Genomic DNA, 27,133 nt, shown 5'->3' with positions numbered 1-27,133 from the left:
GGAGAAAAGACTTGGGACATCTGAGGACACCAGGATCTCCACACCTCATGAGGATGTGGAGGGAGGAGAGGTGGAAGAAGTGGGCGAATTAGTGACCACAACAGGTCAGTGTCTGTCACCACAGCTTCAGGTAATAGATGTATGCATACGTATTTATAATACATGGTGTGTATTTTTATTTTAGGTAATGTGCTGGTTGTGGAAGAAGAATCTCCTCATTTCACCAGTGCAAGTGCACAAATACTAATCCAGGACATAATGGTGTGTAGTCGGGATTTAGACGACATAAAGCAAAAAAACAAGGATGTTGAACAAAAAATTAAGAACATGATTGATGTATTGGGGAGAATCTAAATAACAACAACATGCCACCATTTTGTTTTTTTGTTGCCCAATTTCCCCAAAATATTAGACTTTTTAAAAGCCAAATTTTGAAGATGCACACAGTGTGTCAACATGTGGTATCTCCCATCACTGGATATCAATGTACGTGTTTTGTGGGTGCAACCCCTTCCTCACAACTCAAGTAGATGAGAGGAAGGGGTTGCACGTTGTCACGTCACCTGTGGCCAGGTGACAAATGCACCCCGTTGGGGTCAGGGATGCACCTCAGGGTTGTGAACACTATAGTCGACTGCTGCTATCAGAGAGGGAGCGTGAACCCAAGATCGCCCCCGGGGCGTGGAGTCTAAGACCCAGCTTTGTGTTCACCAGAGCCTCTAGTGGTGAGGATGGCCTTCGCCGCAGCTGGATCCAGGTCGCGACCCCTGGGATTCCCTAGGTCACGCTCCACAAATAGAGAGGGGAAGCAGCAAGCAGGACAAACGGAAGTGATGGGTAAGCCGAGGTCAGGGCAACAGGCAGACAGGGTAACCGAGGGACAGGCAAAAGGTCAAGGGCACAGGCAAACAGGAGAAGTCAGGGACGAGCCAAAAACGGTACACAGGGAAGTAATCGTAGCACACAGCAGACAGGAACTTAAGCAAACAACACTGTTGAACAGCACTGCAGGCCTGTAGTGCAACAGTTAATATAGACTTCCTGGGATGGCCTGGGTGGGGCCATAGAGGAAGTAGAGGAGATAAGAAGGTAACCAGAACAGAGTCAGGCCTCTTAATGGACAGATGGAAACGGGTAAGCTGCCAGACTATTGCATATTTATGACACACGTCCATTGATCCCCCATGATGGGAGTTGACATTAGGCATGGGATCAGGAGGGAAATCCCCATTTTGCCTCTCAATTTGTGTGCATCTTCAAAATTTGGCTTTTTACAGGGGTAACATTGCATTACTGATATTGCCTTCAGTTTTTCAAGGTTGAACTTTGTAAGTTTCAGAGTTATGTTATGTTTTGAAACATGCCTGTTTATGGCCAAAACATTTTTTTAAATGTAAAACTTTATAAAGTTGACCCAAAATTTTTATAACGTACATGGGAATGTGCACAGAGTAAAAATGTATATACTCAACAATGTGTGGCTTCTTCTTTCAATGCTCAATACCAGTTTGTGTATTAAGTTGGTATTTACAGTGACAATGGGGGTTATTTAATAATGGAAACAACACTTGGCACTACAAGTGCACTAGGAGAAGCTAGGAGACAGCTAAAAGAAACACAAGCAATAAATACAATTCAAGATTTTATCAGATACTTTTTTTTTTTCAATTATAAATTTTCTGGCATAGCAATGGCCCCCCTACCCGTAAAATATTCAACATATTTTTGGCGCACTTCACGGGCGCTTTGGGGGGGCAAGCCAGGACGGCCAGCTTCCAGGCCGTCAGGGGATTTGCAGGAAGTCCAGCCTCAGGCCCAACTGTGGCAACATAATTCGCATTTAAAAAGTTGTGAAGAGCACAGCATGCTAAAACGATGTGGTTCAGTTTGAACTCCGCCATATTGATTGCTGTAAGAAATAGGCGGAACCGGCTGGCCATTATCCCAAATGCATTCTCCATGACTCTTCTGGCTCTGGCCAGCCGGTAGTTAAAAACCTTCCTCTCTGGGAGGATGGTCCTCTGGGGGAATGGCCTCATCAGGTGATCACCCAGATCAAACACTTCATCTGCAATAAACACGAACAGGAGTCCTTCCACATTCGCAGCAGGTGGCAATGCCAAGCCCTCACTCTGAAGCCGTCTGGCAAACTCCATTTGGGCAAAAACTCCTCCATCCGGCCATTCTTCCCCACGTCCACATATAGAAACTCATATGTCGCCGACGCCACCGCCATCAACACGATGTTATTGAACCCCTTATAATTAAAATAGCATGACCCCGAATGGGGTGGTGGGACGATGTGTACGTGTTTTCCATCGATTCCCCCTCCGCAGTTAGGAAAGTCCCACCGCTGGGCAAACTGATTCCTGTGGTGTTGAAGGAAACTGTGTCAAACCAGAAAAAAAATATTTAGTACTTTTGCACATAACATTGCAAGCAGATTAGACACAAAAACATTCTTGGCCAACATCAGGATAACATTTATTTTAAGAAGTATTTAATGACAAAAATTATAAGGTCCACTTATGAGTTTCCTCGCCCCCTGTCAGGACCTGGATTTGAACCTGGGACCTCAGCTGTGTCTGGCAGTGAACCTTCTCACTGAGCTATCTGGGATGCTGGACAGCTCCCTGTCTGATCTGCTGGACAAACCCATCTGATCCATTGAACATTCCTGCTTTGTGTCTTGATTGTCTTGAACCTTGAACCCCTTGCTCCTCCCACGAACTTCCTGATATAAGCCATGTCTCAGCACAATATTCTGGCAAGGAGGAAGTGCAATCTCCAGCCTGTATCTTGCTCCTATCTTCCCTGCTGCCGTCCATATTTGCTACTGCTCGTTATCGACCCTTGGCTTGTTATCGACTACGCTTCTGCCTGATCCCAACCTACAAATACTCATTACCGACCCCTTGGCTTGTTATCGACTACGCTTCTGTTTGATCTTTACCTGCTTATCTGCTATTGTACCCTGGCTTTCTCACCTCCTGGTGGGGCAATCCTGAGGACCGCGACCTGGCGCTAACACGCAGCAAAATCCATCTTCACCTTCAGAAGCTCTGGTGAATACCGGTTAGCGCTTAGATTCCGCACCTCAGGTGACCCCGTTTCATCAGCCAGGGTGACCTGTTCTGCTGCTATAGCTACTGGCCTCTGAGCCTGACACCAGACCGTGACAGAATATTCTGGCCCAAAACATGGAGGCCGTTGTAGCAGCTGCTGTAGCTCCTCTCAGGGTGCAAATCGCTGAGTTGCAGACGTTTGCTGTTAACTACCAGGAAAAATGTTCTGAGTTACAAATTGAAGTGAAAGCACTACAAGAGGAAATCCTTGATATGAATAAACAATTGCGTGACTTTCGTGCTCGAGACACTGCTGCCGTAGATACTAATACACGAATGCCCCTACCACTTAAGTTTAACGGAGACCGCCGCCATTATAGAGGGTTCCTTAATCAATGTCGCATATACTTTCAGATGCAACCTGCTGCATTTACTTCGGACAGGAAAAAGGTGCTGTTTATTATCAACCTCCTGACTGAGGAGGCTTTGGCCTGGGCCTCCCCTTATGTGGAGAAGGATGATGTCATCCTGGATAATTTAGATTCTTTTGTGACTGCGATGAACCAAGTTTTCGATGATCCTAACCGCTGCGCTACTGCTGAGGCAAAATTGCACAATTTACGGCAGGGTAGACGCTCTGTTGCAGAGTACACAACTGAATTTCGACGCTGGATCTCAGATACCAATTGGAATCCAGCAGCACAAAAGAGTCAGTTCCGTCAAGGACTCTCGGAACAAGTAAAAGATGAGCTTGCCAGAGTAGAAAGTCATGACGACCTTGAGGCTTTTATTAAATTGTGTATTCGAATTGATCAAAGACTTACTGAAAGGAGAAAGGAGAGACTGGGAATCTTAGGAAGTAATGGTGGCATGCGTTTTTCTACTACTCAGTATCCTCCTAAGGTTTCAAGATTTACTCCTGATTCTGACACTCCTGAACCTATGCAGGTGGATGCTCTTAAAAGATCTATTACTACTCAGGAGAAAGAAAGACGACGTTCAGAGAACTTATGTCTTTATTGTGGAGACTCCGGACATTACGCAGTTAATTGTCCCAATAAATTTAAAAGAACAATTGCAGCAACAGATATTACAGTATCTGAACAAATAAACTCAATTTCTCAGTCCGTCTCTTCTTTGATTCAGGAAGCAAATAAGGTTAAAGCGGTCCTCCACCCTAAAGTGGAGTCCCGCTGATCGGAACCCTCCCCCCCTCCGGTGTCACTTTTGACACCTTTCAGGGGGGAGGGGGGTGCAGACACCTGTCTAAAGACAGGTATTTGCACCCACTTCCGGCCACACGATACGGGCGAAAGACGGGCATTCCGTCACATCCCGTCTGTCGCCCGTTGTGTGCTGGGAACACTCGGCTCCCAGCACACAGCGTGTGAGCCAATCGGCGGGCGCAGCGCGACTCGCGCATGCGCCGTAGGGAACCGGGCAGTGAAGCCGCAGCGCTTCACTTCCTGGTTCCCTCAGCGTGGATGGCGGGGGGAGCAGCAGAGTGACGAGCGATCGCTCGTGCTCTGCTGCGATCGGCGCTGGACTCCAGGACAGGTAAGTGTCCTATTATTAAAAGTCAGCAGCTGCAGTATTTGTAGCTGCTGACTTTTAATATTTTGTTCCCATGGCACATCCGCTTTAATTCTTTATCAACTCATTTTGTCATCCCCATTAAGCTAATTTCTGAGGGCCGTGAAATCCCCTGCTCTGCTATGCTGGACTCTGGGGCTGGAGGAAACTTTATGGATATAGAGTTTGCCCACCACAATAACATTCAAGCCATAAATACATCTTCTCCTATTGAGATGGAGACAGTTGATGGTTCACCCTTATCCTCAGGACCTGTTACCCATAAAACCGTTCCTTTGGTAATCCAGTTTGAGGCGGATCATCGTGAGACCATCAGCTTTCAGTTGATCACATCACCCAAATTTCCCATCATTTTGGGCATTCCTTGGTTCTCCACTCACAATCCCTCTATCAACTGGGGAGCACGGACCATAGATTTCACATCCTCCCACTGCAAGGAACACTGTAGGGAATCTTATCAAACAAGTTCTCCGCTGGTCAAGGAATTGCAAGTTGGTGTGGTAACTACCCAGTCATATGACGACTTGCCTCCACAATACCATGCATTCCGGGATGTCTGTGATAAGAAAAATGCAGATCAATTACCTCCTCATCGCCCATACGATTGCCCCATTGAGCTGCTTCCAGGGGCCGAAATACCTTTTGGCCGCCTTTTTAATCTCTCAGAACCTGAATTAAAAGTGCTCAGGGAGTGGCTTGATGAAAATTTAGAAAAGGGTTTTATTAGACACTCAACATCTCCTGCAGGAGCAGCTCTATTCTTTGTTGAAAAGAAAGACTCCACCTTGCGTCCATGCATTGATTACAGGCACATGAATAAGGTCACAATTAAAAACCGTTATCCACTCCCCTTGATCTCGGAAATGTTGGAAAGACTTCGTTCTGCCAAAGTGTTTACAAAACTTGACCTACGGGGGGCATATAACCTGGTCCGTATTCGTTCAGGAGATGAATGGAAAACCGCCTTTAGAACCAGATATGGGCATTTTGAGTCCTTGGTCATGCCTTTTGGTCTCTGCAATGCCCCTGCGACCTTTCAGCACTTCATAAATGATGTTTTTCGAGATCTGTTGGACCAATTTGTCATTGCTTATCTGGATGACATCCTTATCTTTTCTGATAACCTGGAAGAGCACCGCAAGCATGTTTGCATTGTCTTTGAAAGATTAAGGCAGAATCGACTTTACATCAAATTGGAGAAATGTGAGTTTGAACAAACCCAGATCCAGTTCTTAGGGTATATTATCTCTCCAGATGGTGTGGGCATGGATCCTGAGAAGATTAAAGCAGTGGTAGATTGGCCTGCCCCCGGAAACATTAAGGAAATCCAACGATTTGTCGGGTTTGCCAACTTTTACAGAAAATTTATAAGGAACTTCTCTAAGTTGATAGCTCCAATTACCCAGCTAACAAAGAAAGGGGTGCCCTTTGTGTGGTCATCTGAGGCACAGGCTGCTTTTGGAAAGTTAAAAACTCTTTTTACTTCTGCACCAGTATTGGTACATCCCAATCCTGAATTACCTTTTATAGTGGAAGTGGATGCTTCAAACTCTGCCGTGGGAGCTATCCTCTCCCAACGACATGGTGAAAAGATGCAGCTACATCCTTGTGCTTACTTTTCTCGTTTAATGTCTTCAGCCGAAAGAAATTATGACATTGGGAATAAGGAGTTGCTAGCAATTAAAGAAGCATTTTCTGAATGGAGGCATTTGCTGGAAGGCGCTAAGCATCCTGTAACCGTTCTCACAGATCATAAGAATCTGGAATTCATTTGTTCTGCCAAGAGATTGTCTTCTAGACAAGCACGTTGGTCATTGTTCTTTTCCAGGTTCAATTTTATTATCTCATATCGACCTGGGTCAAGGAATGGTAAGGCTGATGCCTTATCACGAATGTTGTCTGGGCCTCTCCAGGAAGACAACTCTGAATACACAGTCCTGCCTCAAAAGAACTTTCTAGGTGTCACAAGTTCTAAAGCATTCTTGAGTCTTCTCAAGGAAGGGTACGAGAATGACCCACTCCTCAAAGATCCTCCTATGAACATCATCCTTGATTACAAGAATGGCTTCTGGACTCAAGCACATCGCCTCTATGTACCTGAAGTTGCTCGGGTTGAAGTCCTCAAGTTGGTTCATGACTCCAAACTTGCTGGACATTTTGGAGTTTCTAAGACGGAGGAACTTTTATCCCGTTCCTTTTGGTGGCCTGGGTACAAAAGAGATGTCAAAAGTTATGTAGCCTCGTGCCTGGTCTGTGCTCGCAATAAGACACCCCAAGCTTTTCCTTTGGGGTTGCTCCAGCCACTCCCTGTCCCATCAAGACCATGGGGATCAATTTCTATGGACTTTGTGGTTGATTTACCCCCCTCTAAAGAAATTACCACTATCTTGGTTGTTATTGACCGCTTCACTAAGATGGCTCACTTCATACCAGTGAAGGGGGTACCCTCTGCAGAACAAACTGCAGAGTTGATGGTTCGAGAAGTCTTTAGACTACATGGAATTCCAGAAGATGTAGTTTCTGACCGAGGAGTACAGTTCACTTCAAAATTTTGGAAAAGCTTTTGCTCAGCTTTAGGAGTAACAATTAATCTATCTTCTGCTTTTCATCCTCCGTCTAATGGTCAGACCGAGAGGACCAATCAAACGTTAGAGCAGTACCTCCGATGTTTTGTTAGTTATCTTCAGGATGACTGGGTGGACTATCTTCCTACAGCGGAGTTTGCTTATAACAATTCTAAACATAGCTCCACCTCTCAGACCCCTTTTTTCCTAAATACCGGGCTTCATCCCTGATCTCCCTATCTCAACTCCAATTCCTGCTGTTACCAACAGATTAACTGCTTTACAGGAGATCCAGGGAAAATTGATCGAGACTTTGAAGGAAGCTCAGGAAAGTTACAAGAAGGCTGCAGATAGACATCGCAGAACACTTCCTACCTTTCATGTGGGTGATCAAGTTTGGTTATCTACTAAAAATCTGAAGGTTCATGTTCCATCTGCAAAGTTGGGACAAAAGTTTGTGGGACCTTTCCAGATCTTGGCCCAGATCAACCCAGTTGCCTTTCGCCTAAAACTTCCAGCAAGTATGAAGATTCACCCTGTGTTTCACATTTCGCTACTTAAACCTTTTCACGAAAATACTTTTTCTGGAAGAACACTTCCACCCCCTCCACCTGTTGAGGTACATGGTGAAGAAGAATATGTGGTGGAGAAAATTCTTGATTCCAGGATCTATAGGAACAAATTGCAATATCTGGTTCAATGGGAAGGATACGGGACAGAAGAAAATTCTTGGGAGCCTGAGCAGAACGTTCATGCTCCTAGATTAACAAGAGAATTCCACCAGAGGTTCCCTCACAAACCAGGCCCTAAGACGTCCAGTGGACATCCTGGGAGGAGGGGAGTACTGTCAGGACCTGGATTTGAACCTGGGACCTCAGCTGTGTCTGGCAGTGAACCTTCTCACTGAGCTATCTGGGATGCTGGACAGCTCCCTGTCTGATCTGCTGGACAAACCCATCTGATCCATTGAACATTCCTGCTTTGTGTCTTGATTGTCTTGAACCTTGAACCCCTTGCTCCTCCCACGAACTTCCTGATATAAGCCATGTCTCAGCACAATATTCTGGCAAGGAGGAAGTGCAATCTCCAGCCTGTATCTTGCTCCTGTCTTCCCTGCTGCCGTCCATATTTGCTACTGCTCGTTATCGACCCTTGGCTTGTTATCGACTACGCTTCTGCCTGATCCCAACCTACAAATACTCATTACCGACCCCTTGGCTTGTTATCGACTACGCTTCTGTTTGATCCTTACCTGCTTATCTGCTATTGTACCCTGGCTTTCTCACCTCCTGGTGGGGCAATCCTGAGGACCGCGACCTGGCGCTAACACGCAGCAAAATCCATCTTCACCTTCAGAAGCTCTGGTGAATACCGGTTAGCGCTTAGATTCCGCACCTCAGGTGACCCCGTTTCATCAGCCAGGGTGACCTGTTCTGCTGCTATAGCTACTGGCCTCTGAGCCTGACACCAGACCGTGACACCCCCTCTGATGGCCCATTGTAACATTTTTAGGGGGGAGGGTTCTAGATGAGTTTGTGACCCCCCAAAAAAGCCTCTGCCACTCTGTCTGAATTTAATGAGAACAAAAACATTTGTACACATTCTGGGGGGGGGGGGGGTTAAGTTCTATATGAGTTTGGGACCCCAACAAAAAGCCTCTGCCACTCTGCCTGAATTTAATGAGAACAAAAACATTTGTACACATTTTAGGGGGGAGGGTAAAGCACTACAGTGGAGCTGACAAAATATATTGTTAAGTGACTAGGCTAGGTGTGTATGGGCCCAGGATAGCATGCTGGAGAGGTTGGTGAAGGCAAATATGCATGTAGGCCAAAAAAGGAGCATTAAAAGCTTACAGTATGCATGGGGACAAAGGGGACATTCACAGTATATTACAATCATGGTAATTGGGGAATGAAGAAAGAAATACAATACATTAAATACATAGAATGTGATGTTAAAGGAGAAAACTTACCTTAATATAGTCCTTCTGCAGGACTAGTATGATGGCAGAACAGGTCTCTGGAATATTGATCCCCAGAGCCTGGGGGGAGATGCCTGTCATGAACTTGAGGTCCTGCAGACTTCTCCCTGTCGCCAAGTACCGCAACGTGGCGACTAGCCTTTGCTCAAGAGTGATGGCTTGCCGCATGCAGGTGTCCTGCTTGGTAATATAACGAGACAGCAAAGCCAACAGACGGTGAATAATGGGGTCCGTCATCCAGAGATAATTCCTAAAATCATCAGGATTTTTCTCCTGGATCTCCTGCTGCAAAGGCATATGACAGAATTGGTCACGCTGGAGCAACCAATTCTTCATCCATGAACTCCTCCCCACCCTGTTCATGGACTGAGCTTGGGTCAAAGCAAGAACCCCAACACCATGCCCCCACACAGCACGCACTCTACGACGGGTACATAGTCGCAATATGGCTAGAAAACAGTTGGCTGGTCTGAACGAACTAACAACGCACTGAAGAACAGCAAGGCCTATGAAAAACGCATTGAAAACGAGATACGAACTGACTACACAATCTGAAAAACAGATACGAACCCACAAGCACAAACTGAACAGCAGAAACGGTCTGAAAAGCACGAAGGCTGAAAAGCGCGAATCGTCTCTCACCAAACTTCAACTAACACAAGATTAGCCCAGAAGCAGAAGCAGCCCAATGGGTGCAGGGATCGGAATGGAATTTCCGCTTTATAGTGCCGTCGTACGAGTTGGAATTTGGTGTGACCATGTGTACGCAAGACAAGTTTGAGCGGAATTCCATCTGAAAAAGATCCAAGGTTTTTCCGACGGAAAATCCGGTCGTATGTACGCAGCATAACACCTTTCCAGAACCAACGTAGATTCATCAATCAGTTCTGAATAGGGGTGCAACGGATCAAAAAACTCACGGATCACATCGATCCTCGGATCAGGAGTCACGGATCGGATCATTTTCGGATCAGCAAAAAAAAAATGATTTATGAAAAAAAGTCAGATTCAAGTCTGGGCTCTAGCTGAGCCAATGGCTCTATATGGTAATGTCCACCATTGCCCCCCACTTGTCACTGTAATGTCCACCATTTTCCCCACTCGTCATCAGTGCATGCAAAAATAACCCCCAGCATTAGTATCATTGGAGGAAATACTAACTCCCAGCATTGGTACCAGTGGATGCAAAAAGAATCTCCAGCATTGATATCAGTGGACACAAAAATAACCCTCTGTATTGTTATCAGTGGGTGCAATATTATCCTCCAACATCGGTGTCAGTGGACACAATTGTTAACCCCCCCCCCCCTTTTCCCCCAGCATTGGTATCAGTATTATTGACTTTGATGGTCAGTGGCAGAGAAATACTGGTGGAGGGTGTCTGCACAGGAGGTGGATAGGAGTGTGCACTGCATTTGAAGCATTGCAGATTATATGAGAGGCTGTGTATTGCATTTGGACACTTTATCTTAAAAGATTATAATTTTGACACAAGTGGCGTGATGTTGTGGCACAAGGATAATAGTACTAGACTTTTATTTTGGATTCTAAAGTTTTGACACATTTATGAGATAATATGGTATATGTGTTGGCAGTTGAAATTGGTTAAATGGCAATTTTGACTTGCACATTTTTTTAAATAGTAGAGCAAATGAGTTTTTCAGTAATTTTTTTCACTTTGGGTGAAGTGTCCCACACTCAGGCTGCGGTGCGCTCCGCGGATCGTATTCTGTGCCGTTCCGAACAGGTCGGCCCGTTCGGATCACGGATCGGTCACGATCCGTTGCACCCCTAGTTTTGAACCTGCATTCACATTTTCTTGTCAATTGTGTTTATTGAGTTTTGAAAATTTACAAACATATCCATATTTAATAAACATTGTTACAATAAATAGTAGCAGTTAAAGAGAACATATATTTGATAATTGTGTCTAAGTTGAGTTCCAATAGTAAAAGAAGGAAGACTTAGGTTTAACCTAACTTAACCCATAACTGGTACATCAATAAAGAGTATGTAGTGTTTGAAATAGACGTCAAATAGTTTACAAAACAGGTATAATCATTAAATACTATAGTATATTTTGAGGATATATATTTGTTATATACCTACTAAGTGTGTATTACTTCAAATGAACTCAGTAACTATTAATAAGAAATAAGGAGTTATTATTGAAGAACTCCGCTACTATTTTTAATAATGGATATAAAAAGAAAAGACAGACTAGTAGAAGAGAGAGAAGGGTAAAGGAAAGAAGAATAGAAGTCCCCGAGGTTACTTATAATGGTAGCCATACATATGGGTATGTAAAGTATATGTTTGTAGTTGTGTTATCAAGGTCTAAATAATGTGGTGTCAAAGTTGGAAGAGAAGAAATGAGTTACCCAAGGATTCCAAATTTTCTCAAATGTTTAGATTTTATCGGTGGATATGGCTTCTGTTTTTGAGTGAGTCGTAGCTTGATTTATTCTATTTTTGGTTTCAGAAATCGATAATGTAGTGGTTTTCCAAGCTTTGGTTGATTGTCTGCTTTGCTGCTGTGGTGATTTGTAACAATAGATTAACTTGAGTGTGTAAAATATTGGTCGGTTTTAAGTTTAGGAGCGCAATTAAAGGATCTGGATCGATCGATTTATTGAATAGGGTTGAGAGAATGCGAAAAACCTCTATCCAAAACTGTTTTGTAATCGGACATTCCGAAAATACATGTATATGAGATCCTAATTCACCACAGCTGCGAAAGTAGAGCGGAGAGTATCAGGGACCATATTTTTCAATTCTGACGGGGACCAAATACCAGCGCATAAGTACTTTATAATTTGTCTCCAGAGCTATAATATTTTGTGAAGATGATTTTGTTGCAGTCCAAATTTTATCCCAATTAGATGCTTCCAAGTGAAGGCCAAGGTCACTTTCCAATTTCATCGTATACAATGGTAGATCTGCATTAGGCAAAGTAATAAGGTATTTGTATAACAGTGATATGAGACCTCTTGAGTGGGGGTCTCATTTACATATGCTTTCAAAATTTGTGAATTCATCTAAGTTCACACATTTTGAATGTATGAATGAATGACTTGTATAGCGCTACACATGCAAACTGAATCGCCTCTAGGTGCTTTTTGCAGCCAGTGTCTTTCTGGCAGGTGCGGTCATTTACCCCGTAGGATCTCGACACGCTTGGGACATACAGTCGTACACACAAATATACACATATACTGGGCCAATTTGGACAGGATCCAATTAACCTACCAGCATGTCTTTGGTGTGTGGGAGGAAACGGAGTACCCGGAGGAAACCCACGCAGACACAGGGAAAACATGCAAACTCCAGGCAGATGGTGTCGTGGTCGGGATTTGAACCAGTGACTTTTTTTCTGCTAGGTGAAAGTGCTAACCACTACACCACCGTGCTGCCCTTAATAATTTATACCTTGTATATACGGTGTGAATAAATTTTTGATCTGCAGATAGCGAAAGAGTTCTGAATTGGGAAGTTGGTGACTATCACATAGTTCAGGGAATGTTTTAAATGAGATAGATGTCAATAAATCACAAAGTTGAGTTAGATCGGAGGATATACATTTTTTAAAAGATGTTGGAAATGTACTAGCTGGATAGAAAAATGGGTTTCTGAGAAATGACAAGAGGGGAGCATGTGAAGATTGCAATCTAAAGTCTATTTTAAATTTATCCCAGACGATTACTGTTTGTTTGGTAATCTAATTTTTTTTTATTTTTTATGATCAGATGGATTAGTCCATATAAAATTTGTTATAGAGAGTGGATTACAGTCAATTGCTTCAAGTGCAACCCAATGTGGGATCTCACTTTTTGAATGGTATTTAGGAATATGAGCTATTTGAGCTGCATGGTAGTAAGTGGCAAAATTAGGAACTCCTAATCCACCTTTAAGCTTGGGAAGATACAGTGTTAGTTTAGGTAGGCGAGATTTACAGGAACCCCAAATGAACCCTAATGTTTTTCGTTGGAGATTTCTAAGAAAGTATGCTGGAATTGAAATGGGTAACACACAAAATATATATAAAATCTTAGGTAATATAGTCATCTTAATGACATTTATTCTACCAATCCATGAGATTGGTAAAGCGGATCATTGTTTAAAGGTAATTTGTGATTTGCCGCAATAATGAGGGAAAGTTGGCTAAAAAGAGTTCAGATAAATTGGGGGTTAGAATGATTCCTAAGTAATCCAGGCGTGATGTAAACCAAGCAAAAGGGAGGGATGTTTGCGCTTGTTGTAAAATGTTAGGAGATATTTAAGGCTGTCGATTTTTGAGGGTTAATATTAAGTCCAGAAATGTGGGCAAAGTGCTTTAGTTTGCTTATAAGGTTGGGAGCAGAAATATGAGGGGAAGACATAAAGATTAATATATCATCAGCAAATAAACATAGTTTGTGCTGATGGCCAGCCAAGTCTAACCCTTTGATTGAGGGATCTGTACGAATAGCCTGAGCAAGGGGTTCAATAAGTATGGCAAATAAAAGTTATTTTTGATTGGAGTTGGAAAGCGTGTTTCAGATCATCATAAGAGAGAGGTCTACCCTGAGGCATGATATGTTGCAATGTCTTAATTCCGTGCCGGGCCTATATCGCTGGGTTCCGGGATCGACTCGAGGTGGTGTAGCCTGGGATTGCCCCAGTGTGGGGTGAAAGGGGACAACGTGGTAGGAGCGATGAGCTTGGCAGACATCTGATCCCAAACCTGTGCGACCATGCAAATTGTCATCGTCTGATATGCTTTAGGGCCCCTGAACACCAGATTACTCAGCGCTGAGTAGGACCCCAGGATGGCCGCCTCCAGGTTTACCAATGGGTTACTACGTGACTGAGCGAACCACCAGAACACTGATACCAGTACTGCCACCCAATAATACAGTTTAAAGCATGGGAGCGCTAGTCCACCATTGGAGAGAGGCAGCTGCAAGGTAGCTCTGGCCACCCTGTGGGCCCAGCCAGCCCAAATGAAGGCGCCCACCAACCAATCCAATTTTTGGAAAAAGGAGTTTGGAATAGGAACTGGAGTATTTCTATATACTGTATATACAGAAACTTGTGAAGAAACATCATTTTGAGGAGATTAGTTCTCCCCACTGGTATTAAGGGGAGAGATTTCCAGGCTAGGCATTTATGGGTAAGCTGTAGGATCGGGTACACGTTATCCTTCAGGTAGATGGGAAGATCATTCTGTATTTCAATTCCCAAATATCTAAATTTAGTGACCACCTTCAGGGGTATGTGAGCCAGTGGAGGGGGAGGCGAGCTGAACAGCGGAAAGTGTATGGACTTGGTCCAGTTAATGTGGACCCCCCAAGAAGGACCCAAACCGGTTAATTACCCATAGGGCCTCCTCGAGGGAGTTTGAGGTGTCTGGTAGATAGAGGAGGGCATCATCCGCATATAAAGAGAGCTTCTCCGTTAACTGGCCAACCGTCACCCCCCCCCACCATCCCAGAAGACATGAGCAGGATGGCGAGCGGCTCTATGGCCAGGACGAACAGGCCTAGAGACAGGGGGCAGCCCTGCCTGTTGCCCCTGTATAGGCGAAAGGGGGGTGAGAGGATGCCATTCATTTTGACTCTAGTCGAGGGATTGTTGTACATCAATTGAACCCAGGATATAATATTAGGGCCAAAGTTCAATTTCGCAAGGACCTGCCATAAGAACTCCCACTCGACCAAGTCAAAAGCCTTTTCGGCATTTAAAGAGGATACGACACCCTGGGCATCAGTAGTACTGGCATGGGAAATATTGGTATATAAACAACGAAGATTGATACTGGTGCCTTTTACCCGGCATGAAACCCACTTGGTCTCCATTTACCAGGGAAAGGATAACAGAGTTGAGCCAGTTCGACAGGATCTTGGTGACTATTTTAGCGTCGACATTAAGAAGCGAAATGGGGCGGTAAGAGGCGCAGAGCTCGGGGTCTTTGTTGGACTTGGGGATAACAACTATTGCCGCCTCTGACATAGAAGGTGGGAGGCATCCCTCCTTCAGCATGGTCACTGTAACGGTCACCACCGTTTAAGACCTTCCATCAACCCATGACAGCTTATCCGACACACAGACAAACCAACAGGCACGGTCCATATCCATTCCCCAGAAAATTTGACTGACCGCTCTATTCTCTGCTTCCAAATGTATGAACACTTTTAATGGTTAGCTCTCAAGTTTATATACAGTTTTCAAGGCATGTTTCAGTGATCACAGGAACAATCAAACTCTCCACCCACACATCACACCCTGGGGGGGCTTCAATACACCTTCAGATGGCTAATTACTAAACATTCCAGACTTTTCAGCGCCGGTCTATAATTAACATGACCTAATCACTGCACCTGAGAAGTCACATTCCTTCATTAACAGAATTCAACAAAACACCACACAATGATTTCCCCTCAATCCACATCTGTAGACGGACGGTCTGTCTCCGACAGAAAGGTATTCACACCTGAGCATCAATAGGCTTTACACATTGTTATCACACAATGAAAGGCCTTTCAAGAGCCAGCCTCATTTAACATGTCAACAGTCTACACAGAGAGATGAGTCATAGAATAAACCAACACTTTGCAATATCTCCTGCAATATGAGCTATCAGTAATATCCCCTGGCCTGTAATTTAGGATATAATTTCTCAGTCACCCTATGGCCCTATCGGACATAAGGTGACCCTAGACATAAGACTCCTTGGTGACGCCGGTACAGGAGTACCCCTCATCCTTCCAAAGTCTCTGTTTGTCACGGGTCATTCCGTTACAGTCACCAATGAGGCATGGAACTGAGGAATGACCAGATCACTGTGAGCTTTAAAGAATTCCGTCGGGAGGCCATCTGGGCCTGCTGCCGCCTGCATTTCTTTAATGGTGATTGGTTCATCTAGTCTATTGCGCTCATCTGCCGAGAGGGCAGGGAACTCTATCTGGAAATTCCTGTAGGGAGTCTGGTGTGAAGTCAGCTTTGGATGTGTAGAGGTGTTCATAGTATTGTGCAAACCTGTTGTTGATCAGTAAGGAATCCGAGCACAGGTCCCCCCGGTCACTTTTAATGTTAGCAATGTGGGCAGTAGTAGAGCGTTCCCTAGCCAGCCACGACAGCAACCTGCCCGATCTCTATCCCTGCTCAAATATCCTCTGTGACTGCGACAATAGGAGCTTCCGAGTCGAGGAAGCCCTTAGTATCGAGATTTCTTTGTGCAATGATTGCATAGCTTCATAAGTCCCTGCATCCCTGTTAAGCACATAGCTGGATTCTAGGGCCAGGGCCCGTCTTTCGGCTTCTTCCAGAGCAAGCCCTGTGTTTTTCCTGACCTTGTTGATAACCGTGCGGTAATGCTCACGAATGTAGGCCTTATAGGCATCCCACAGCACCGGCGAAGGAGCTATCCCCCTGTTGTGTGCCCAGTAGACGCCCATCTCAACCTTTAGGGGCCACCCTTTCATCCAAAAGCCAGAGAGTTGCCACAGTCCCGAGCCTGGAGGCGAGTCCGTAGTCAAGCTTAGCAGTAGGGGGGCGTTGTCAGAGATATCCCGGGGCAGGATCCTAATCTCCTGGGTTCAGAAGAGGAGGGGGCCACTGGCAAAAAACAGATCTATCCTGGAGAAAGAAGCATGCGTAGCAGAATTACACGTATATTGCCTCTCTCCAGGATCTTGCCACTTCCATACACAGCTGCCCATCTGGCTAGTGGGGAGCCTGTTGTTGGGTCAGGGTTAAATTTATCCAAGCTAGGGTTCGGAGGTATGTTAAAGTCCCCCGCCTGTAAGACAGCAGCCACAGGGTAATTTGCCAAGATTGGGGCTATTTTGTGGCGAATAGTAAGGTTGGCCGTAGTAGGAATGTACACTCCCATGACAACCAATTCCAGCCTATCACACATTGCATGGACAACAATATACCAGTAGGGTAAAGGGAAGTGATTTTGGACCAGAATACTGACTCTAGAGTAGGAGGAGAATGTGGAGTGGTAATACGAGCCCACCCAGGGCTTTTTGAGGGCCAGTATCCTGCTCCCTGTCAAGTGTGTTTCCTGCAAAATGGCTATGTGGGGGCTATATCGTTTGAGATAAGTGAATACCAAGTATCGTTTGTGCTTGAAGTTCAGACCTCAAACATTCCAAGTCAAACATTAAGGGGGGCAACTGCCCATGGGGCATGTGAACAGTGGAGCACCAGACTGTCTCAGTTAGTGTCCATAGAGTCCATCCGTATGTAAAGGCAGAGAAAAAACGGTCCCTGCAGAATAATGATCACCCAAAGCATTTCTCCGGGGGTACAAAACCTAAAGCGACACTAAAGTAATACATTTTTTTATAAATAACAAACATGTTATACTTGCCTCCACTGTGTGGTTCGTTTTGCACACAGTGGCCCCGATCCATGTCTTCTGGGGTCCCTCGGCGACTGTCATGGCTCCCCCTCTGCAAGAGCTTTCCACCTTCATGCGAGCGAGCTCGCATGATGGAAAGCTCTTGCAGGTGCGCTCCAGTGATACAGCGGCGGACTGTATCACTCGGCCCCGCCCCCCGGCGCGCCGCGTCATCGGATGTGATTGACAGCAGCGCCAGCCAATGGCTGCGCTGCTTCAATCCGTCCAACCTAGCCAATCAACTTCCAGGCTGGGAACCGAAGAGGATGACAGGGACGAGCGCGGGACTTTCGAGGGGTGAGGTAAGTAAAACGTGGGCTGGGGGGGCAGTAATGTCGGATATTTTTTTGCCTTAATGCATAAGATGCATTAAGGTGAAAAAACATTTACCTTTACAACCCCTTTAAAGTGGTTACCAACAAAAGTTATAATGTGTAAACTACAGCCCACTCAGTCCTGAGCGCAGTCAGGGGCAGGAGAATCCCCCCCACCCAGTCTAGCGTGTAGGCCCAAACAATTGCCTGGCAAACTCAGCGGGGGGTAGGCCCAGAAACTATCACTTGCTGGTGGACAGGGGGACCAAGGGTGGGCCTTGAAAACTGGGGCACGAAAATAAGATGAGAGGATCATACCTAGAAGGGGTACCACAGTGTCCAGGTCAGCCTCTCTGTAGTGTCTCTAACCAACGGGAAGCCTCTTCAGGAGAGGTGAAGAAGCGCACCGTCTCCCCGTCATGTACACGCAGCCGGGCGGGAAACGGCATGCTGTATTTGATTTTCAGATTACACAGGTTAAGCTTCACCTGGTCGAAGGATCTTCTCTGTTTCTGAGTGTCGATCGAATAGTCAGGGAAGATCATGAGCCATGCTCCCTCATGGCGTAGGGCATCGATCTTCCTAGCTTCTCGCAGGAACAGGTCCCGGTCCCTGAAGTTGAGAAGTTTAAGGATAAAAGTGCGTGGAGGAGCTCCCGGGGCAGCAGGCATTCTGTGTGCCCTTTCCACATCAAAGAAATTGGAAAACTGGGCACGCAGGAGGAGGATCTGCATCAGGTGCTTTGTGAATGCTGTAGGATCGGTACCCTCCGCTAATGCCATCTGTCCGATAATGCAGAGATTATTCCTGCGATTCCGGTTCTCAGCGTCGTCCGCACGCGCCTCCAGAGTCTTCACCTTAGTCTGCAGCGTGCTCCTGTAGTGTGTCTTCCGCCTCCCCCACTCAGCGCTCAACCTCCGTCACTCTGGCTCTGAAACTGTCTGTCTCTCAGGATCAGGCTGACCATCAAGCTGTATGGTCTCAATATTACCCGTAAGGGTGGTTTGATAGGTAGTGATGGCTGCAAGTGCAGCGAAGTTGGTCTTCTCTCCCAGATCAGAGTCTGTGTCCACCATCTGTGTCGCCATGTTGCCTGTAGTGGCGGGAACAGGCGGCTGCTTAGGAGCCGATTTAGGGGTGTTGAGGCTTGCAGGAGGTTGTATTGCCCTTCCCTTTTCTTATACCGCTCCTGGTCGATCTCTCCTCTGTTTCGGGCAGGATGCAAGTGATGGGCTGCAGGGATATGGAGAAAAACTCGGACAGGGTGTCGGAGCTCTCTCAAGACACGTCCGCTCCGGTGGCCATCTTGGACATGCCCTGAACCTGCATTCACTTTGAATCATGTGCAAATTAAAAGGGAAATGTTTATTTTTGCTAGCACATGATTGGTTGCTTGAAATTGAACATCCCTGAAGTATGTCTCTGTAACGGTCACCACCGTTTACGACCTTCCATCACATCCACGACAGCTTATCGACACTCCACAATCAGGCAAACGAACGAGACCCATAAGAATTCCCCCCAGAAACGAGACACACAGCTCTTGTTTGAGGTTTAAAACAGGGAATATAAAAATTTGAAAAATTCAGCGCTGGGAAGTGCAAATAAGAATAAACCATAAAAAATAATAATAATATGCTAGCCAGCACTAAGAATGAATTCATAAAAAATTCTCAAAGCATAAGTGAAAGAAGAAAAGTGCAGCGCAAAAATTAAATTAACACATAAAGTCAATATAAAATATAAAAATATGCCAGTGAAAAAAATATATATGCCAATGGAAGAAAAAAAAAAAGGGGCCAAGTGTCCATAAAAAATATCCTTAAGTGAAAAATCACACGAATAAATCCGGCAGGGGTGAGGGTGAAGAGGAGACACCAGAGGAAAATCCACCACCAAGGTACAGATGGACTCTCACCTCATTGCTTCGACCCAAAAGGGTCACAATTGTTTGCAGATATGCTTTGTGACCCTTTTGGGTCGAAGCAATGAGGTGAGAGTCCATCTGTACCTTGGTGGTGGATTTTCCTCTGGTGTCTCCTCTTCACCCTCACCCCTGCCGGATTTATTCGTGTGATTTTTCACTTAAGGATATTTTTCATGGACACTTGGACACATTTTTTTTTCATTGGCATATATATTTTTTTCACTGGCATATTTTTATATTTTACATTGACTTTATGTGTTAATTTAATTTTTGCGCTGCACTTTTCTTCTTTCACTTAAAACAGGGAATGACTCTTTATTATCTGCACATGGTAATACATTTCTCTTCAAAATACATCCCTCCCACCCTTGGGAAACAGGGTGGGTTAAATTGTCCAATGACAATGGTGATACAGGTCAGGTGTGTTCAAACTTCTCCTTCAGCAAACAGTCCCAGCAGGGGGGGCTGCTGGAGTGATTCCCCCCCCTTTCCTCACAGCAAGACATTTAAACATCCCATAATAGGTATGCAGACTGTACCAAGCTCCAATACACATAGCAGACTTAATTACCACAATAGACAATGGAATGCAACCACACCCCACCCCTTTCATCACAGCAAGCTTACTAGTATACATCAACCACCAACACACAATATATATACAATATCTGACCGCATTAAATGTGACTAGCACAGACCATAGTGGGGTCACAATTAACCAACATCTTACAGTGTCTCAAAATCCTGCAAAACGATGTCCCATCTCATGTAATACATGAATTATGATTCACTTGCCACTCCATGCCCAAAGGGCACAGAGTGGACTCAGACCCAAGAGTTATCAGTGACGCTGACACAGGAGTATCCCCCATCCTCACAAAGTCTTTGGGTGTCACGGGTCATTCCGTTACAGTCTCTATCTTTATTTCTGTAATACCACAGCCCTGGAAGCCAATGGGCGAGTGGTGTTCCTTGAGATCTTGCTTCAAAGCCCTTTGAGGTTTACATGCCTATCGTGAACAATGCAAAAATATTGTGTGAAAAAATATGGTTAACTTATACTAAACAAAGTGCATCAAATGGTTAAATAGCAGTCCCTTAACATATAATTCACTTGCATAACAAATAAGTAATCTTCAAAGAGAAATATATAAAAGTGCACATGTGAAATCTTGAAAATTATGAAAGTCCACAAGTAAGAATCCTAAACCACCTCACAGAGAAGTGTGACAGTTCCGTTACCAAACCGTAATGATCTCCAAATGATAAGAGATCAACAGCGCAAAAATCATCCAATTGGGGGCCACCAGACAAGATACCACGGACTCCACCGCCTCCACAGTCCTTCACTGGTTATCCAAAGCCAGCACCTAAAAGTAATAATGGGTAAGAGAAAGAACAAAAGACCATAGAGTAGTATGCTAAAACCATATCATTTATGTGTCAGTGGTATCTTGAATGGTGGCCCCCCAATTGGATGATTTCTGTGCTGTTGATCTCTTATTTGGAGATCATTACTGTTTTGTTAGGGATCTGGCACACTTGTCTGTGAGGTGGTTTGGGATTTTTTTGCTGCATTATCTCCTTTTGCACTAAGCGCACAATTTTTTGTGTGTTTATACTCTATACAATGCCAAGTATTTTTATAACATACTTTAAATAACTAAACATGTTGCACATTATTGTCAATATAAGGTACACAACTTTAAATCGGATGTTCTTGATAGGATGAATATTTAACTTTATACCAGTTTCCATAGTATAGATGGCAACTATTGTACAATGCTTATTATTTTATGATTGACTGTATTATCCTGGTTTTCACTCTGTTGTCCAACAGTCAGTGGCGTAAAACAGGAGGGGAAATGCCTTTTTTCAAAATATAACTGGCACCTGGTTGGAAAAACTGTTTTTCAAAGTTACTGCAGTGGAGAACACATTTAACTTTCAGGCGACTTAGAGGATGGTTATTAATGTTTTTCAGCAATTATGATACACCTGCCACAATTTATGATTGTTTCTTTTCTTTTAGGGCATATTATAGGACCCGTACTTTGCCATTCCTTCTGCAATTACATTGGATTCCCAGCAATATTTACAGCTTTGGACCATCCACAACGCATAACTATTCTCATTTTCTACATTCTTGGGGTTGTACTTTTTTTTCTTCTACTTAATCCCATGACTGATCCTGCTCTGTATGGGGACATACCTATCTGTTACTTATTGGAGAGAGAATCCGTAGACCACCGCTCACTTTGTTCCTGACATCAGAAGCTGTCATTACGCTGACCACCTTGAATGTTCTATTAAGTCTGGCAAAAGATGATTATATGGTCTTGTGAGTCCATCTGTTTTAACACATGTGGTTCACAAGCACCCCAGTTTCACACATGTGGCAACCTGATCAGGTGCAGAAATGTTGGTTAAGCTTTGTTTAGATGTCATATGAACTACTGAATGTCAGCTTAATGACTGGTTTTGTGCTGAGCCATCTTTTAATAATTTTAAGAAATGGACATTTTTTGACATTATTACCAAACCCATTCAGAGCGATGGATTCACAGTTGACCTATCTTTTTAGGCTACATTTTTAAGACCAGGTGCTCTTCACCAGATATCATATATATTTTTGGATGTAAATGTATTACATAATGCTATATTTTTTTACATATTGAAACTAGTCATAAAATATTTTCAGCTTTATTGAAGCATGGGTAAAAGTTCTTGAAAGAGTCTTACAAAGGACGTTCAGAGCCATGTACCTTCTGTACTCCTCTTTCTCATAATGACAGTGGGAGACATGTTTGTACAGCTGAACTTTTTTTTTTTAGTGATGGGAGTTTTCAGAATTTCAGTTAATTATTATTTATGGATAATGGTGAAAAGCTGCTATAAAAGGTCATGTTGGCAACTACAAGGGTTCAGTCTTTGTATCTGTACTTCTGCATCTGCTGCTGTTTAATTTCTTTTATTTGGAGCAAGGGCTAAACTGTATGTGGATTTTTTTTAACACTTCTTGACATCAAAATTATCTGCTTGCTTGTTCAAACCACTGAATTCGTTTTTTTTGCAGCTAAGGCAGTTGCCAATGAGGTTAACCTCAAGCTAGTAAATTATGTAAAATCTCATGTGTAGCTGAACCCTAAACATTGGTGCATATGATTACAATAAAAGAAGATAAACCCTTTCCTTCACTAGGCACAGAGTATAAAATAAACTCACTGAGTGATAGAAACTGCTAGTATCATTGCTACATTACCCACTTTCCAGTGATAAATGTAAACATGGGGCATCACTAATGTGAAAACCTGAGTGGCACATGACCAGATTAAAGCTGAACACCAAGCAAAACAACTAAAGATACAAGTGAAATACATGTATGCAAACCGATTTACCTGGCAGCCTTGTGATCTAACCACCAATGCCAGAGTACAAAGCCAGGCCTTTGGTCTCCACTGTAACTGTAGCAGAACTTGGACAGTCCAACAGCTTGTTGATTGGATAATGGAGAAGCAGCACACTGTGAGATCATCCCTCTGCTTTCTCCTACGGTCAGCATGCTTACTGTAAACCTATGTGCACTAAAGCAAGCCTAAGGCTTTCATAACTTCATGATTCAGTGTTTTTATATCTGCCTGGAGCTCGGACTTAACTCTTGTCATGTAAGCTTTGTGATTTTCTACTGCCATCTGTATTTTTTATATTTATTTTCTTATTTAGCTTATTTAGGAAGGCAGAGAGAGCACAGTGGAAAGACTGTGCAATAAGCCATAACATTAGCTGTAGTCCAGTTTAGAGATGGTTGATTGTTGCATTTTCACAGTCATTTACCTTTTCTCTGTTCAGTTTTCAAAGTTACATTTTTTGAGTTTATGCATATGGAGCTTTTACAGGCATTGTGTATATCTATTGTAATTTCCTGGTGCTGTTACACACCTGGGAAGACCCACGTGCAGAGTTTAATTAAAGACCACATAGATGAGTTCTTCCTGGGAAAAAAATAGTTTAAGCAACAGACAGCATGGATTCATGAAAGATAGAGGTTAGACAAATCTGATTTATTTTTATGAGGAGGCAAGTAAACCCTGGACAGAGGGGTGGCTGTGAACGTGGTATACTTTGATTTTGCAAAAGCATTTGAGACAGTCCCCCACAAACGGGGGATCTACAAAAATCAGTTTGTAAATGGATAGAAAACTGTCTAAAAGACCGTGTAACGGTCACCACCGTTTACGACCTTCTATCCCATCCAAGACAGCTTATCGACACTCCAACCAACAGGCAGACTCGATCCATTCCATAAGAATTCCCTCAATAACGAGACTGACAAGCTCTGTTACTGCGTCAAAATATGAACTGAACTTTTAATGGCTTCTTAGCTTGTTTATATGCAGTACAACAGGTCACAGAATTTACAGGAACAATCAAACTGTCCCCCCCTCATCACACCATGGGGCTTCAATCACATTATTTTACATAATAATATTCAGAGTTAATTATCCCCCAGACGTTGCGTCTCCGGCAAGTACATTCCACACATAAACAGTATACATAATGAGAGGGTCTAGGAGCCAGCCTGACTCTTAGTTTCAATCCACAGAAGCAGTCTTAGTTAGCATCTCAACAGCCTCACACAATGGAAGGCTTTTCAAGAGCCAGCCTTATTTAACATGTTAACAGTCTTCACAGAGAGATGAGTCATAGAATATTCTTTGCAGGCATTAAGGAATATATGGTAGATCACTGTCCACGCCAAAACAATCCAACATGTGTCTCCCATCTCCTGGCTCAATCTGTGCCCAAAAGTCACTCCTGTTACATGGCTCCCTCCTTGTGGAACACTCCGGCAGACCCGGCTTGATCCTTTTCGGGTCAACTTGGGGATGTCCGGAACTAGGAGGCCGGGATGACGTCTGTTTGCCGGGATAAACCATCAGCATTGCCATTTTGCTTACCGGGTCGGTAGCTGATGGTGAAGGTGAATAATGGAATTCAGTTCTGGAACAGTCACTTGCTTTGCTCTCTCAATGGCTCCCAAAACCTGTTGCTGATGCTCTTGGGACAGATAAGGCACCACCTGGATGCAAATCCCATTTAACCTTTTGCCAATTTCAGCCTGTTTGTGCATTTCAATGTTCAAGCCACGAGACATCTCATAATACATGACGTAGTGTCGTTGCATCTCTGATTTCTCACTGGCCAACTTGTCACATTCCCATTTTAGACTGTGATATTGTGCTGGATCTACAGTATATATGTTGGGGAAGGTAGTCTTACCCGGGTCTCAGCCGCAAGCGAGTTGGTTCCAGCAACGCGGGTTGGGGCACAGGTAGTCACTGTGTGGGCTTCAGCGGGACACATCAGGGCGTACGCAGAAACAAGGGGGGCCAAATCATTCCCCAGTAGTACATCTGCTGGCAAATCCTTCATCACCCCCACATTCACATGTCCCGAACCAACCCCCCAATCCAGGTGAACCCGGGCAACGGGTAGCCAGAAGACGGTGCCTCCCGCTACTCTTACGGCTACGGTGTCTCCGGTGTGCTGGCTCTCTGGGATGAGTTTCTTCCGTAGTAGTGTCATTGTGGCCCCAGAATCGCGTAGTCCATTGGCTACCTTTCCATTGGCCCAGACAGTCTGCCTGTGTTGCTGCCTGTTGTCCTGGTTAGCTGCTTGTATCGGATCTGCCTCGTGTAGAACACCCCAATGTTATTCCTCCTCAACGCAGTGGGCTGCAGGCATGGATGTGCGGGGTTCCCCCTTTCTGGCTGTCTCCATGACTGTGTCTGCCTGGGTGAATTCTAGCTTTCTGTGTCCTAGCTGTTTCCACCCAAAACACCTGATGGGCTGGGAGTTGAACCTAGGCTTCTGAGAATAAGTGGCCGCTGGAGGTGGTGTTGTAGGACGGTCCGACTGGGGTTTGTAGGCAATAGCCGGTGGGGGTGCTGCTGATCGATAATCCACCCGAGCTGTGGTCTTGACCACAGAGTTGTCCAGTTTGCGGGCGTCTGTGTATTCGTCCGCCAGGCGAGCTGCTTCAGACAAGGAGAAAGGGTTTCTGTCCCGGACCCATTCTCTGACTTCCTGGGACAGTTTGTCAAAGAAGTGCTCCAACAGGAACACCTGCAGCACCTCTTCCCCGGATTCTGCTTGGCATCCATCGACCCAGTGGAATGCTGTGCGGTGTAGGCGGCATGCCCACTCGGTATATGAGTCTCCAGTCTGCTTGCTCGTCTCTCGGAACCGCCTCCGGTATGCCTCCGGTGTGACGGCATACCTGGCCAAAAGTGCTTCTTTTACCAGTCCATAGTTCATAATATCCTTGTCTGGGATGGCCCTGAACGCTTCACTGGCCCAGCCGGACAATTTCCCAGACAAAATGGTAACCCATTCCTCTGTGGGCACCTGGTGTAGGGCACATTGCCGTTCAAAATCAGCAAGATACCCATCAATCTCCCCTTCAGTTTCAATGAAGTTCTTAAAAGCAGCAAAATGTATCTTTCTCCTTTCAGTTGGTGCTGCTGTGACTTCTGCTGCTGCAGAACGTCTTTGCTGTAGCCAATTTGCATCCACAGAATCTATAACTCGGTCTATGATCTCCGGTGGAGGGTTAGGACCATAGTGTACCAGTCTTAGTTTAACAGCCCAATCAAAGCTTGCCTCCTCCGGGGTCCTGTCTGTTACGCTGGGCCTTTCCGTTAAGTTGGGTCTTTTCGCTCCATCCATTTGGACAAGTTCTGAGATCACGTCCATCTTTTTATGGTTGCTGGCTGGTCTGCCACAGTTCTCCAGTAGTCCTTGTACCTGTCCTTCTAACGATGGAATTATCCCGCTGCTAGCCACCAATTGTAATGGTCACCACCGTTTACGACCTTCTATCCCATCCAAGACAGCTTATCGACACTCCAACCAACAGGCAGACCCGATCCATTCCATAAGAATTCCCTCAATAACGAGACTGACAAGATCTGTTACTGCGTCAAAATATGAACTGAACTTTTAATGGCTTCTTAGCTTGTTTATATGCAGTACAACAGGTCACAGAATTTACAGGAACAATCAAACTGTCCCCCCCTCATCACACCATGGTGCTTCAATCACATTCTTTTATGTAATGATATTCAGAGTTAATTATCCCCCAGACGTTGCGTCTCCGGCAAGTACATTCCACACATAAACAGTATACATAATGAGAGGGTCTAGGAGCCAGCCTGACTCTTAGTTTCAATCCACAGAAGCAGTCTTAGCATCTCAACAGCCTCACACAATGGAAGGCTTTTCAAGAGCCAGCCTT

General features: G+C 44.6%; 1 protein-coding gene across 1 annotated transcript in view; it reads left to right on the top strand.

The window, feature by feature from the left end:
- The window catches only part of RCE1 (Ras converting CAAX endopeptidase 1), a 181,139-nt gene extending 158,065 nt beyond the window's left edge, over window positions 1-23,074 (top strand). The window contains exon 8 of the mRNA XM_040328796.1: window positions 21,869-23,074. Coding sequence (XP_040184730.1) covers window positions 21,869-22,104 — 236 coding nt within the window. The 3' untranslated portion in view covers window positions 22,105-23,074. The remainder of the gene's footprint in view (window positions 1-21,868) is intronic.
- Window positions 23,075-27,133: the final 4,059 nt, after the last annotated feature.

Source organism: Rana temporaria, chromosome 11 (assembly GCF_905171775.1).
Source record: "Rana temporaria chromosome 11, aRanTem1.1, whole genome shotgun sequence".
Taxonomy (NCBI): Eukaryota; Metazoa; Chordata; class Amphibia; order Anura; family Ranidae; genus Rana; species Rana temporaria.
Note: the sequence above shows the minus strand (reverse complement) of the source record. Positions and strands in the feature narration are given on the sequence as shown.